This window comes from Leptinotarsa decemlineata, unplaced genomic scaffold (assembly GCF_025532065.1).
Source record: "Leptinotarsa decemlineata unplaced genomic scaffold, Ldec_3_MD MMD2_tig00004204_RagTag_RagTag, whole genome shotgun sequence".
Taxonomy (NCBI): Eukaryota; Metazoa; Arthropoda; class Insecta; order Coleoptera; family Chrysomelidae; genus Leptinotarsa; species Leptinotarsa decemlineata.
The window spans coordinates 1,692,691-1,708,335 of NW_027412603.1; the positions used below are offsets into that span (position 1 = coordinate 1,692,691).

Genomic DNA, 15,645 nt, shown 5'->3' on the forward strand with positions numbered 1-15,645 from the left:
GAACCGAATTCAAATCAGAACTCTTTATGGAATTTTGCAAACTTCACAAAATTCAACTTCATGTTACTACCCCACGCAATTCGAACAGTAATAGTCCCGTTGAAAGATTTCACCTATCTCTTCTTGAAAATACTCGCGTCCTGAAACTACAACATCCCAACACACCCATAAAACAACTAGTCCAACTAGCGATTATAGGGTACAATTCGTCAATCCATTCCGTGACAAAATACTCCCCTTACGATGTAGTCTTGGGTAATACAAAATCACTAGACCCTTTTGACTTAACGGACGAACACATAATCAATAACTTCATAAATGACAGGAAAAGTAGGTTGGTTACCCTTTACGAGAACATCCAGAAACGTTGTCAAAATAATAAAGAACGTGTCATCAATAAAAGAAACGAGACTCGCGAAGACCCTGTAGAGTTCACAGAAAATCAAGATGTATTTGTGCAGAATCGCGAAGCTGCTCGTAACAAAGCCAAACCTAGACACATTAAAAAACGAGTTTCTAAAGACTTAGGACTCAAAATTAAAACAACAACAGGAGCAATAATTCATAAATCGAAAATAAGAAAACCACCTATTCACTCTCGACGTTCTTTACAGGATGACAGAACGGACCACACCGATCCTAATAGTATCCCTTCGACTTCTCATGATGACCCAGGTAATAACCAGCCAAGAAATTGAAATTCAACAACTCGACACTCCACTCTTACCATTAGAACTCGGAAAATCAAGAATCATTCAAACAAAACATACATTTTTACATTATATTGAAACCCCTCTCTTAAAAATGCAACTCAGAAATATTGAATTTTTCTACGAGAGACTAATAATATCGATCAATAATAAAACTGAATCGGAAAAGGACCAGATCATTCTGAATGATTCGTTTAATCAAGCTAAATATTTCCTGACCACTACAAAAACTAAATTGAGTAATATAATTTCAAGTAATCGCAAAAAACGCGGACTAATTAATGGTCTAGGCATAGCAAGTAAATGGCTTTTTGGAACGTTAGATCATGATGACGAAATTAAATACGATTCACAAATTGAAACACTATTTGAAAATCAAAATTCTCTCAATCATCAAATTAAACTACAGACTTCTCTTAATCAAAAACTGATCAAAAACTACAATGAAACCATAACCGAACTTCACGATAATCAAATCTTATTGAGAAATGAACTCAACCAACTGAGAGAAGAGCTCAATAACCGAACTAATAATCTATATTCTTATTTTGCATCCTTGGGGGCCTTTAGCCAAATAATAGAAAATTGCCAAAGTTTGATAACATTTCTTGACAATTTAGAAAATGCAATCATGTTTGCCAACTTAGGTTATCTCCATCCTTCAGTAATTCCACTTAACGATTTAGTAAGTGCTATCGAACACATGGCCAATATCTATGGTCATAAAAAGATCCTGAAAACTCAAAATGCATACCTTTATTACCAGCTGGCAGGAACTCAAGTAAAAATTGAGAAATACAAAATTATTTTTGCAATACATATACCAATTTGCCTAGAAGACGACTTCCGAACCTATAATCTTATTAGTTTACCATACCAAAATACAATCATCACCCCCTATAAACCTTTCCTCATACTCGGTACCGAATATCACCAGTTTGAAGATAAACCATGCCCTCAAATAGATGGTGTGTTCCTGTGCCAACATCATGACGAAACTATAATCGACACCTGTATTATTGCCCTGATGAAGGACAAAAAACCCAATTGCCTGACGAATGAAGCCATTCTGAATCACCCCATAATAGAAGAAATCAATGACCGATTTCTCCTAATCCTGCCATCCAGTGAATCCGTTATAGCCCAAGCGGATTGCGAGAAAAGAAGTGTACACAGAATTGAAACAAATACTCTTCTGAAAATCCCAGAAGGTTGCAGTGTCGTTGTGAAAAACTTCACCTATAGAAACGAAGAAGAAACTATTTTGGGAAACCCACTTATTCTTCCCAAACTGAGATGGAATATGGCTTCCAAATCTAATGGTGACCAACACGAAAATAAGCCATTGATACTGAAGTCAATCAATTTCCAATCCATACGAGAACTTCAAACAGAAGCCAAGCTACTCCAAACGCCATACCTTAACCAATTAATACACCCAGCAATTTGGAATATACCCGGTGTAACTATATGCGTTCTACTCCTTACCGGATTCACCATACTTTGGTTTTGGATGAAAAAGAAAAATGGCCATCGCAATACCAACCGACAGAAGGACCCTAAAGAAAACAACCCTTTATCCGTATTGTTTTCTCCTGAGGAGGGAGGAGTTATGTGAAGAGATTTTGCAGACTATCCAAGGAAATGCAGTGCTTGCAGATTCCCACCCCGGATCCAGAAACAATTATCATCGTAACTTTTTACTCATTCATTTTGCAGATCTCGATGTGAGAAGTTCTCTAGAAATTTATATTGTAATTTTGAATAAAATAAATTGTTTTTAAAAACGGTTTTCGACTTCAAAGTTACTTAACTCATGTTTAATAAGCAGAATTGTCGGTACTGGGCCCAACAAAATCAACATGCAATGAGGGAGGGCAATTTTCAAGAAAGATTTGGCGTCAATGTCTGGGCTGGTATCGTTGGAAACAGAATAATTGGTCCAATATTGTTTCAAGGTCAGTTAACAGGGGTTAGATACTTGGGTTTTCTTCAAAATGAAATCGAGGATCATCTTAATGATATGCTTTTAGAAGTTTTACGGCAAATTTACTTCCAGCAAGATGGAGCACCACCCCATAATAGCAGAGACGTACTTGATTTTTTAATAGAGCATTTTAATAATAGAGTTATTGCAACCAACGGTCCAGTACGGTGGCCTGCCCGCTCACCGGATCCGACTGTGTTAGATTTCTCCATTTGGGGATATGTAAAAGAAAGGGTCTACTATGCAACAGCCCCAGCCACTCTCGAAATCTTAGAAGAAAGGATTCAACAGGCATTTAGAAGTATATCGCCTCAAATGTTACAAAACGTGTTGAGAGAAACAATTGAACGAGCTGAAATGTGTCTTGAACAAGGAGGGATGCACTTTGAAAATTTACTATAGTGGAATTTTCAAGAACTTAGGATATTGCAAAAAATCTAAGTGCATCGCTGAAATTATTAGTTAAATTTGTTAAATTTGTTGATCCAATCGCAAATGAATTAGTAACGTTAGATTCGTCAAAAAATCCTTTTTTCGGAAATTGCTTGTCAAAAAATGGTCGCCATTTGAAAAATAATAGTTAGACACGAAAATGTTATTTTGTAAACTTGTCTCATTCATATTCAACACACTAGTCACTAAAACTCCGCTATTGCAATTTTCTGATATCACCTGAGGTCCATAGATTAGTTTACGTCCGATCATGGCCACCTAGATGCAATTTTAAAAGTGACTCTGAAAAAATCAAGAAGGCTGAAAAACTTCCGGAAATGTCAGTTTCTGATCCAGAATTGTCTCAGAAATTCAAAAATGTTACAATATACAGGGTGTTCCATTTAAAAATTCAGAACCGGAGCCATTTCCGCTGAAACCGGAAGTGACCGGAAAGTGAAAAATATGTGAAAACATTCCTCTCCACATACCATTCAACTATACCAAATCTCATTTCAATTCTCCTAATAGTCTAGAAATTATGACTTGTCTAATAGATTCGTTGACACCCGGTATAGATGAAAGATGAAGTATCACACACCCAGAAATCAGCCAAGCTTAGCATACCTTTTCAAAAAATATAGAAACTTGTTATTGATTACTGTGTTGAATGGGTGTTAAATGGTATCTTGGTTGCTCAATTGAGCTCAGCAAAACAGGGGAATCACTGTATTATTTGAGTCCTAATAAACTTCTCTATTAAATTCAAATAATTATTTTCACTTTTATAAAAAAAAAATAATTTTTTGACAAAAAAGGATTTTCGTAACAACTTGGCAGTGTACCGTTCTTTATCTGGCCAAAACAAATTGAAGACGCTTTCCGAAACTGAACTTGAAAAACCTACAATTCTGTGGAACCACTGACTCAGTCAGGTATGTTTGTGGTGTTTCGGTTTTCAGCAGCTTGATTGTCATGTTTCCATCTCGATCAAAAACATTACGTGATATATGAGTTTTTATGGATGAAGAAAAACTGATGTCAGTATTACTCATGATGAAAATGTGAACATTTCGAAATCATTTAGCACAGTTGGATTGACTACATAATCTAACTCACCTTGGGGCGTTTCGAATGGACCTTCGCAATCCAGTTTTGAATACTGTAGAACTCTTTCGACACTTGTTAATTGTTGGACGACATCAGCGGTAGCTTTCATTCCATATTGCAACATACCTGTTAGTATCAGGCTCTGAGACAATGCTAAACCTACCGTACTACCACTCACTGAATGATCTACGACAATTGAAAAAGTATTTTAGGTTATTATAAGGATAATTTCTTAAAAGGTAATTTAGTTCACTGTTTCAGAAAAAACGTAGGGTTTTTGTTCAAAATGTATTTTAAGATAAATATAATAAGGTAGATGAATGAACACTTTATGAAATATATGTTTCTTGATAATTTTAGAACTTTTCATCCACAACTTGTCACATATAGTTTTCTGGATTTCAATAAGATACAAATCACTAGAAGCGTATTAGCAAACCGTAAGATTACTCAGTTCCAACCAATAGGTACCATATATTTAAATATCGGTATTTCAATGTGCGGCAAAAATCTATGTAGTGGAAATTGAAATTACTCCAGAACTATAAATGTTATATGAATGGACTATGAATTTAGCAAAACTGTGTATATTGATATATGCATGCTAACGATGTGATAGCTTGTTTCACACAAACATATGGACAATTACAATCAGTTTTCCAATACATCAACTCTATTCCCAAGAACATTAAATTCACAATGGAACTAGAAACCAATCACAACAAAGTTTTTGTTTCGGGGTTGAAATTAGATGATTTTAATGTATTTCCACGTGTTAAAACCGAAAGTGACCATAAAAATTATATATTAGCTCTTGTTTTCAAGATATAGTATCATTATATTATATATATGTATACTGAGTTTTCAACAAATGAAATATTTCATCACCAACAGTTGGTACACATGTTTGTTTACATAACACCCCTCTTATCAGCTATTCTTAAGTAGTAAACATAACCTATGTGAGTTTGTCAATTGTACGCACGTGGTTGCTATTAAAATTATCGTGTGAAGTTGATTTTTAAATTAATTTAAGTGCTGATCTGAAATGCCTCGAAAGTGTGTGAATTCTGTCGATAGCTTTTGCTATACATGTGGTGAAATAACATTTGAGGCTCAGGAACGTAAAATGACACCTATCGTTAAGACAACCTATGAACATTATTTTGGTGTGAAAGTTGGGGACCAAGATAAATCATGGGCTCCTCATATATGTTGTAATTCTTATTTCGTCATATTGCGAGAGTGGCTGAAAAATAAAAACCGGGCAATGGCTTTTGCAGTACCTATGGTTTGGCGTGAGCCTACCAATCATACAGACGACTGTTATTTCTGCTTGACTCCTCCCATTAAGCAAGGTTTATCTATGAAGGAAAGAGGAACGGTTGAATGCCCTAATCTCCCATCTGCTCTTCGGCCTGTACCACACTAAGACAATTTGCCAGTCCCTTCTCCACCCCAAAACTATGAAATTTTAGAGGAAGGTGATGAAGACTGTTTAGAAGGAGCAACCCATCCTTCTACATCCTATGACCCTGATTTTGAGGTAAGCGATAGGTCTAGTGATCCGCACAGAATTAGTCAAGCAGAGTTGAGTGACCTTATAAGAGATCTTCGCTTGTCTGAGGAAAAGGCTGAGCTGTTAGGGTCAAGACTACAACAGTGGAATCTTCTAATACATGATGTGAAAATATCTCTGTACAGACAGCGTCAAAAGATTTGCTTCCTTTTTTGAGAAAAAAGAAAACCTCGTAGTTTGTTCTGATGTTAATGGTTTGATGGACTGCTTGAATTTGGATCACACTCCATCTGAATGGAGACTGTTTATAGACTCTTCAAAACTAAGCTTAAAAGCTGTACTTCTGCATAATGGAAATCAGCTACCCTCTATTTCTATAGGTCATGCAGTTCACATGAAGGAAACGTATATAAATATGAAAACACTTCTCCAATCAATCAAATATGAACAACACAAGTGGCACATCTGTGGTGATCTGAAAGTCATTGCTATACTCCTAGGAAGGCAATTAGGGTTCACCAAGTACTGTTGTTTTTTGTATCTGTGGGACAGTCGGGATAGAACATCTCACTATAAAAAAATGAACTGGCCTACACGAGACCTAAACCCTAATGAGAAAAATGTAGTTTACGAGCCTCTTGTAGATCCTAAGGATGTTCTCCTTCCCCCATTACATATTAAGTTGGGACTAATGAAAAACTTTGTGAAGGCCATGGACCAGGAAGGACAAGCTTTTAAGTACTTGAGAGCAAAGTTTCCCAGGTTGAGTGATGCTAAAGTCAAGGAAGGCATCTTTATTGGGCCTCAAATCCGTGAAATCGTAAATGATCCTGCTTTTGACATGATTTTAACAGGAAATGAAAAAAGAGCCTGGGAAGCCTTTAAGGGGGTTGTACATGGGTTTTTAGGTAACAAAAGAGATGATAACTTCACATCATTGGTTAAAGAGCTTCTTCAAGCTTACCACCAACTTGGATGCAACATGTCCTTAAAAATTCATTTTCTTCACTCTCATCTTAATTTCTTCCCACAAAACTGTGGAGCTGTGAGTGACGAACATGGAGAAAGATTCCATCAAGACATTGCCTTAATGGAACAGAGATATCAGGGCCGTTGGAATGAAGCAATGCTTGCAGACTACTGCTGGTCTGTGTGTAGGGATGCTCCAGAAGTGTTTTATAAAAGACAAGCTAAACGACAGCGATCTTACAATGAATTGGATGGACTTGATTGAAATTTGGTGGTACAAACTTCTTTTATTTGTCAGAACACTAAGAATAATGTTTTTTTTATTAATTTTGTACTTGAAATATTCTAAAAGAAACATAACAATATTGTTTTATGTACTTTCACTTTTCACGTATAGTATAACTACTCTTTGAGATTAAGTACTGTGTATCTCAAAAACCAGAGCTAATAAAAATTTTTCATTGTTATTTTCGTTTTTATCACCCCAAGTGTAGGAAACATTCAAAAAATATTTTTTTGTTGTGTTGTGTTTTGCTTTGAGAAATTTAATTCTTTCTATTGCAACAATTTCGCTATCAACTTCGTAATTTTTTTTTATAAACATTATTACTCCATCGTTTCACCTTCATTAGTTTGTATCCTGGTATACAATATATATGAGGGTCAAGTAATTTCCAGGTTTCTGTTAATATCACACAATCAAAATCGGAGTTTATCTCATCCAACATCATTTTGAAATCATCAATATTTTTATTCAAACTGCGAATATTATTATGAATAATTTTGAAGTTGGAATTTTCTTCGTTTTGTTTCAAAATCTCTTTGCATTCTTCAGGTTTATTAAGTGTAAACGTTTTTAAAGTGTCTATTTTAAAATCTCTTATGTTTTGGTCCATTCGGAGAACTCAAATATAAGAGTGCTACCTATAGTACTAAATATACCGGGTGTCCCACATTTTATGTGACAGGCAATATCTGGTTTGTTGAAGGAGATACACAAAAATGTTTCATACAAAAGTTTTAGGAGTTCATGAGAGCTATATTTTGATATAATTTTTAAATATACAGGATGTTTGGTGTAGGTGCTACAGACCAAAATTCCATTTTTTGAAATAGAACGCCCTGTATATCATTACATATTCAGATGCTACGTTAAATTCTGATATTATTTCATGTTTGGTTTTTGAAATTCGGTTACGGCGTTGTTGAGTTATTGCTTAGAATGTAAAGTCTTGAGAACGACTATTATTTTCAAAAATATCTCATACAATTATTCTCTCTGCATCAGATCACATGAAAATTTGTCAAAATTTTGGGTGTTTGAAGTAATGGTTTCAATTTTGAGTTGTGGAATTCAGTCAGGAATCATTTTGAATATGAAACAATTGCGAAATTGAAAGAGGTGTATTCAAAAACAAATCTTTAATTAAAAACAATGTAAATAATATAACTTGATAAATCATTTCATAAGAATGGTAGGTACCTAGAAATAAGTCATAAAAATTGTTCAAAGTGATGCCCATTAGATATTATACAGGCTTCGAAACGTCGAATCACTTCTCTCGTACAAGTTGCTCTTATAATATCAGGCGTAATATCACTGCACGCTAGTCGAATTTTCATTTTCAGATCATCCACATTCAAAGGGGGAGTAGTGGAAATAATATGTTTTAAATAACCCCATAGGAAAAAATCAAGCGGTGATAAATCTGGAGAACGAGCCGGCCACCGAATTGGACCCTTATTACCAATCCATCCATTTGGGTACGTTCTATCCAGATATTCAGTAACAACCTGTGAATTGTGAGGAGGAGCACCATCTTGTTGCCACCAAATTCCTTGTCGTTCTGCTATGGGAATATCTTCCATCAACTGGATCAAATCATTTTCTAGAAAATTTAAATATCGCAATCCATTGAGATTTTCATTGAAAAAGTAAGGTCCTATGATGCGGCCATTGAACAATCCACACCATACATTAATACCCCAAGTAGTTTGAAAATTACTTTCGCGGACCCAGTGGGTATTTTCTTGAGACCAATAGTGACTGTTATGTCGATTCACAACTCCATTATTGTGGAATCGCGATTCATCGCTCCACAAAATTTGACTGAATATGTTAGGACTTTCATGTAATATTACCTGAATACAAGCAATGAATTCAAGTCGTCGTTCAAAGTCCGTGGGTTTCAAACCTTGTACCAACTGAATTTTGAATGGGTGGTATTTATTTTCTTTCAGAATTCTCTGTACATTAGATTTACTCACACCGACTTCTTCTGCAAGAGTACGGATAGAAACATGTGGATGAATAATAATATAAGCCAACACATTGATCTCTAAATCTTCAGTTCTAACAGATCTCGTATGATGACGATGCTTTATAGTAGAAGAAAATGACCCAGTTCGCAATTTTCCTACAACTCTCGAAAAAGTCATTCGTGACGGAATGGGTCTGTCTGGAAAACGTTCTTGGTATAGACATTGTGCTTGACGGCAGTTTTTCTGACATTCCCCAAAAATTAACATATCAATGCAATCACTTGGACTAAACGCGAAAGGCATACTGGAGTTTTCGCACAAAGAACACAGTTACTGTTTTGCAAAGAATCACTGAATCGAACTGACCAGTAGATACAATTCAACAACATTTGTTACTATGGCATCAACAAGCATAAGCTACTTGATGAAATTGTGCAATATAATGCAATTCACCCTCAAGTTAGTCACATTCTCAAGAATTTCAATATTATATTCAACTGATATCGATATCGTATCGTAGAGGTGAGAATAATGGTTTGTCTAGTCTAGTTCAATTTAATAAAAGATATAGACTGGATTCGTGTACGAGTAAATAAGTTTTTTTGAAACTTTATATTTAAGGAAAAGTGCAATAACGCAACAACGCCGTAACCGAATTTCAAAAACCAAACATGAAATGATATCAGAATTCAAAGTAGCATCTGAATATGTAATGATATACAGGGCGTTCTATTTTAAAAAATGGAATTTTGGTCTGTAGCACCTACACCAAACACCCTGTATATTTAAGAATTATATCAAAATATAGCTCTCATGAACTCCTAAAACTTTTGTATGAAACATTTTTGTGTATCTCCTTCAACAAACCAGATATTGCCTGTCACATAAAATATGGGACACCCGGTATATATATATATATATATATATATATATATATATATATATATATATATATATATATATATATATATATATATATATATATATATGAAATTGCAGTTTTTGTAGTAGAAACAATATAGATTTATAATGATAAAATGGATTATATTTTCAGAATACATGAATCGTCCTGAGCAAAATGTCATTCATTTCCTTTCCTTTGACCCGATCTCGTTTTGATTTTTTCTATGTTACGATTTTGTATCTTATTTGGTAGATTCCAGTCTGTTTTCGACGATAGTCCACTTGTAGGTGTCGTAGGAGGTTTAAGAGCCTCTTGTAGTAAGCTTTCCGTCTCCTTTATGATAGATTCAATGAGGAGTGGTTCTGTAGGCGTGGAAGGGGTACTACTGTGTTTAGTTTCTATGTCGTCCTTTCTTTTTTCTTCTTTCTGTAGAAGTTGCTTTACTGTGAGCTCCTTTCCGTCGACCACTAGTTTATTTCCTTTAATATAAGTTTTTTTATTTAGAGTATCCCTATATAATTTGAGATTCCTCTTCAAGACTCTAAGTTCTTCTCTTGTCAGATCATTGGCTATTGAAATTTGGGTTCCTCGTAATTTTTTGCAATTCGAAAGTACATACTTCTTTGTGAAATTGGACACGAATTCGATCTTTACTGGGCAGTTTTTTCGAGATCCTAGACAAATTATGTTTTTAATTTGATTTCTGGTTATGTCTACTTCTAGTAGAGCTTTCAGCTCGTCTTTAAGATACTCTAATGTTATTTCGTGTCGTTCTTTATTCAATCCGAAAACGATAATATTATTAGACTTTTGTTCTTTTTCCAATTCTTCGATTTTATTTTTTAGAAAATTATTTTCATTCTCTAGTTCCTCAATTCTCTCGTGTGATTCTTGAATCCTTATTTGAATTCGGGCTTCGCTGGCATCAATTACATTCTTCAGTTCCTCTCTATTATGTCTAATTTCTTGCAGAATACTTTGTATATCATTCCGTCCGAGAGACATTCTTAACAAGCGGCAGTGTAAAGGGCGCTTTAGTTGGGATAGATAAGAAATGTACTGTAGAATTTTTTTATATTGTTGTGCGATTAGGAAATTTTTGCTCGCATTTTTGTATTTCGTCGTGACCTGTTGTTCAGAATCTCTACTTTACAAATTAACTAATTGTCACTCTCCTATCTAGATTGTAATGTCTCTCAATTCGTTGTTTATATGCAAAATTTCTCAACCCATTCACTGGTGTAGAAATCAAAATGATACTCACAGTGTCACAGCCGTTAAACTCGAGAATATCAGCGCATATTTAAACACGTCTACTCGCGACCATTATTATAAATATTATATGGGTCGCGAGTAGACGTGTTTTATTATTTTTATTTATAATGACAGATTTTTTCATTTGCATATGAACTTTAGGGAGAGAGTTGGTGATTCAATCACCTAATTGGTATCTTTCTGGGATGAGAAGAAGGAAATGAAGTAGATATCGCCCCAATCATGCAGTGCCCTGGGTACACCAAACAACTAACGTGTACTCCGTGAAAGAGGATGTGAGGAAGAAAAAGAAATGGGGATTGATTTGCCTCGTCATTAGCCCCCTCCCCAAGCTATTCCTAGTGAGCCTTCACTCAGTCTTTCATTTTGTCGATTTTTAAGCGGCACCGATTCGTTGAATCATCCTCAAAGCGGTGCTTCTCACCAACTCCGACGATGCCACGACCTGACCCCTCCATGAACTCTGTGAGTTCAGCCATCATACGCCTTTTCTGATCGACTTGCTGTGCTTATCAAACCTCCATTTGTCGCTTACGTACGGCAATCTCGTCAATCTCTTGTCACTCCCCCGGATCGTCAGTGAAAGTTCTCGACTAAATTCAAGCTCCTCTACGACATCAATAGCTCCACCTCGCTGCCGAAGGGTTGGGCAGAAATTGCCATCTGAACATTCGGCGCAGATTTCGGTGAAGGTGGTGATGGAGGTACTATGGAACTGGCTTGTGGCTGGTTATACGGTCTATCACAATACAACAAAAAAAATTTTTTGAATGTTTCCTACACTAAATTAGTCAATTTCTACTAATTTTGGGGTGATAAAAACGAAAATAACAATGAAAAATTTTTATTAGCTCTGGTTTTTGAGATACATAGTATTTAATCTTAAAGAGTAGTTATACTATACGTGAAAAGTGAAAGTACATAAAACAATATTGTTATGTTTTTTTTTAGAATATTTTAAGTACAAAATTAATGAAAAAAAAACATTATTCTTAGTGTTTTGACAAATAAAAGAAGTTTGTACCACCAAATTTCAATTAAGTCCATCCGATTCATTGCAAGATCGCTGTCGTTTAGCTTGTCTTTTATAAAACACTTCTGGAGCATCCCTACACACAGACCAGCAGTAGTTTGCAAGCATTGCCTCATTCCAACGGCCCTGATATCTCTGTTCCATTAAGGCAATGTCTTGATGGAATCTTTCTCCATGTTCGTCACTCACAGCTCCACAGTTTTGTGGGAAGAAATTAAGATGAAAGTGAAGAAAATGAATTTTTAAGGACATGTTGCATCCAAGTTGGTGGTAAGCTTGAAGAAGCTCTTTAACCAATGCTGTGAAGTTATCATCTCTTTTGTTACCTAAAAAACCCATGTACAACCCCTTTAAAGGCTTCCCAGGCTCTTTTTTCATTTCCTGTTGAAATCATGTCAAAAGCAGGATCATTTACGATTTCACGGATTTGAGGCCCAATAAAGATGCCTTCCTTGACTTTAGCATCACTCAACCTGGGAAACTTTGCTCTCAAGTACTTAAAAGCTTGTCCTTCCTGGTCCATGACCTTCACAAAGTTTTTCATTAGTCCCAACTTAATATGTAATGGGGGAAGGAGAACATCCTTAGGATCTACAAGAGGCTCGTAAACTACATTTTTCTCATTAGGGTTTAGGTCTCGTGTAGGCCAGTTCATTTTTTTATAGTGAGATTTTCTATCCCGACTGTCCCACAGACACAAAAAACAACAGTACTTGATGAACCCTAATTGCATTCCTAGGAGTATAGCAATGACTTTCAGATCACCACAGATGTGCCACTTGTGTTGTTCATATTTGATTGATTGGAGAAGTGTTTTCATATTTATATACGTTTCCTTCATGTGAACTGCATGACCTATAGGAATAGAGGGTAGCTGATTTCCATTATGCAGAAGTACAGCTTTTAAGCTTAGTTTTGAAGACTCTATAAACAGTCTCCATTCAGATGGAGTGTGATCCAAATTCAAGCAGTCCATCAAACCATTAACATCAGAACAAACTACGAGGTTTTCTTTTTTCTCAAAAAAAGGAAGCAAATCTTTTTGAAGCTGTCTGTACTGAGATATTTTCACATCATGTTTAAGAAGATTCCACTGTTGTAGTCTTGACCCTAACAGCTCAGCCTTTTCCTTAGACAAGCGAAGATCTCTTATGAGGTCACTCAACTTTGCTTGACTAATTCTGTGCGGATCACTAGACCTATCGCTTACCTCAAAATCAGGGTCATAGGATGTAGAAGGATGGGTTGCTCCTTCTAAACAGTCTTCATCACCTTCCTCTGAAATTTCATAGTTTTGGGGTGGAGAAGGGACTGGCAAATTGTCTGAGTGTGGTACAGGCCGAAGAGCAGATGGGAGATTAGGGTATTTAACCGTTCCTCTTTTCTTCATAGATAAACCTTACTTAATGGGAGGAGTTAAGCAGAAATAACAGTCGTCTGTATGAATGGTAGGCTCACGCCAAACCATAGGTACTGCAAAAGCCATTGCCCGGTTTTTATTTTTCAGCCACTCTCGCAATATGACGGAACAAGAATTACAACATATATGAGGAGCCCATGATTTATCTTGGTCCCCAACTTTGACACCAAAATAATGTTCATAGGCTGTCTTAACGATAGGTGTCATTTTACGTTTCTGAGCCTTAAATGTTATTTCACCACATATATAGGAAAAGCTATCGACAGAATTCACACACTTTCGAGGCATTTCAGATCAGCACTTAAATTAATTTAAAAATCAACTTCACACGATAATTTCAATAGCAACCACGTGCGTACAATTGACAAACTCACATAGGTTATGTTTACTACTTAAGAACAGCTGATGAGAGGGGTGTTATGTAAACAAACATGTGTACCAACTGTTGGTGATGAAATATTTCATTTGTTGAAAACTCAATATACATATATATAATATAATGATACTATATCTTGAAAACAAGAGCTAATATATAATTTTTATGGTCATTTTCGGTTTTAACACGTGGAAATACATTAAAATCATCTAATTTCAACCCCGAAACAAAAACTTTGTTGTGTTGTGAGTTAGTCTTGTGGAATCGCAACCCAAATGGAAAAATGCGATTGCTTCTTAAGGATCTTGAGTTAACAGAATGGCAAAGGTCATCTAAAATAGCTGAACAATTGTAGTGGAAGTTTATTATTTTATGGATTTTCGTGTTATATTTATTTTCCACAGTTATTTCTTTTGTAATATAAGTCTAATCTGAAGCTTTTGTTGTTTTTAATGGCTCACTACTTGAGTAAGTCCCGCACCATTTCAGGATAGTTAAAAGGCCTTTAGCCTTAAGTATTAGTCTCCTGCCTCGTTCTGGAGTGGAACCTAGAAGGAAAATCATCTTCATCTCAAAAAGGTACACGGCCCTCGTGCGATCGGCACGAAGCACACATCTTTTTCGGACCTGCCTTAACATTCTAAATTTGATGCGGAGAAATCTGCATCTGGTGACAGCGCTGCTAAAAAATTCATAAAGATTTCAAAAGGTACATAGGAGCAGTTTTGATCTAGTGCTAAATTGAAACGTAACATAGGTTTGTTTCAACTGAAATTAAATTTTGGGATTGTAGGATGACATCAGTTGAATAAGTAGTTCATGTTGAAAATAGTGAATCTAATCACTTTGCTGTTGCATAGCAAAGCTGAAGGCTAGAAGTAAAGATGTTTCTGATCTTGTCCTTTTCTTCAAATGTGGGGAAACGTCCTTGGTGGTGTCCATCTAGATAGTGTTCCACAATCATTTTTACTGTTATATGAAGAGGATCAATAAGGCCAGAACTTATAATTTATTTCAACTCATAATGTTATTCTGAACCTATTTCAAATTCAAAAAAACCTATAGGTGAAGTCTTACAGATAAATCTCTAAAAAAATCATGATTATGATGCTATCTGTTGTGAGCTGGTGCATAGTACTATGAGTAAGCAATTTTCAATTATGGTGTGATATGATCTTGCAAAATTGAGTTCTCAGTCTTTCACAAAAATATCTTCGATTTCCATATCACAAAAGCCTTTGTTTCATACTTTAATATACAGGTATTTATTTCAGTTGTTTACTATTTACTCTATTCCTTAACAACCAAACTTCACAAAAATACGTTCCCATCAATTATTCCCATTTAATTTCCCAGATTTATGAATGGTTGCTACTTGTGATTCAACAAAGTTGGGTGGCGCCCATGTCAATGTCAATTTGAATTTTATGAGAATAATCTTTTAATGAAACCATTGTGCTCTTCGGCCAAAAGCTGCCGTTCGCCAGTAAATGTACAGCGAATTATTGAATTATCAATAATTTGTTGTTACAAATCAGCTCAGGAATCAATGAGAATAACAGATTTTAAAACAGATTCTAAAACAGATTATAAAACAGTATGGTTAATTGAAAAACGCTTTCATTTTTGTACGAAGATGTTCATCATC

At 35.4% G+C, this 15,645-nt stretch overlaps 1 protein-coding gene across 2 annotated transcripts in view; it reads right to left on the bottom strand.

Moving 5' to 3' along the window:
• LOC111516582 (ATP-binding cassette sub-family C member 4) overlaps positions 1-15,645 on the bottom strand; it is a 292,552-nt gene that overhangs the window by 57,488 nt on the left and 219,419 nt on the right. For both annotated transcript variants that reach the window (XM_074178651.1, XM_074178652.1), the window contains one exon: positions 4,249-4,425. In XM_074178651.1, coding sequence (XP_074034752.1) covers positions 4,249-4,425 — 177 coding nt within the window. The remainder of the gene's footprint in view (positions 1-4,248; positions 4,426-15,645) is intronic.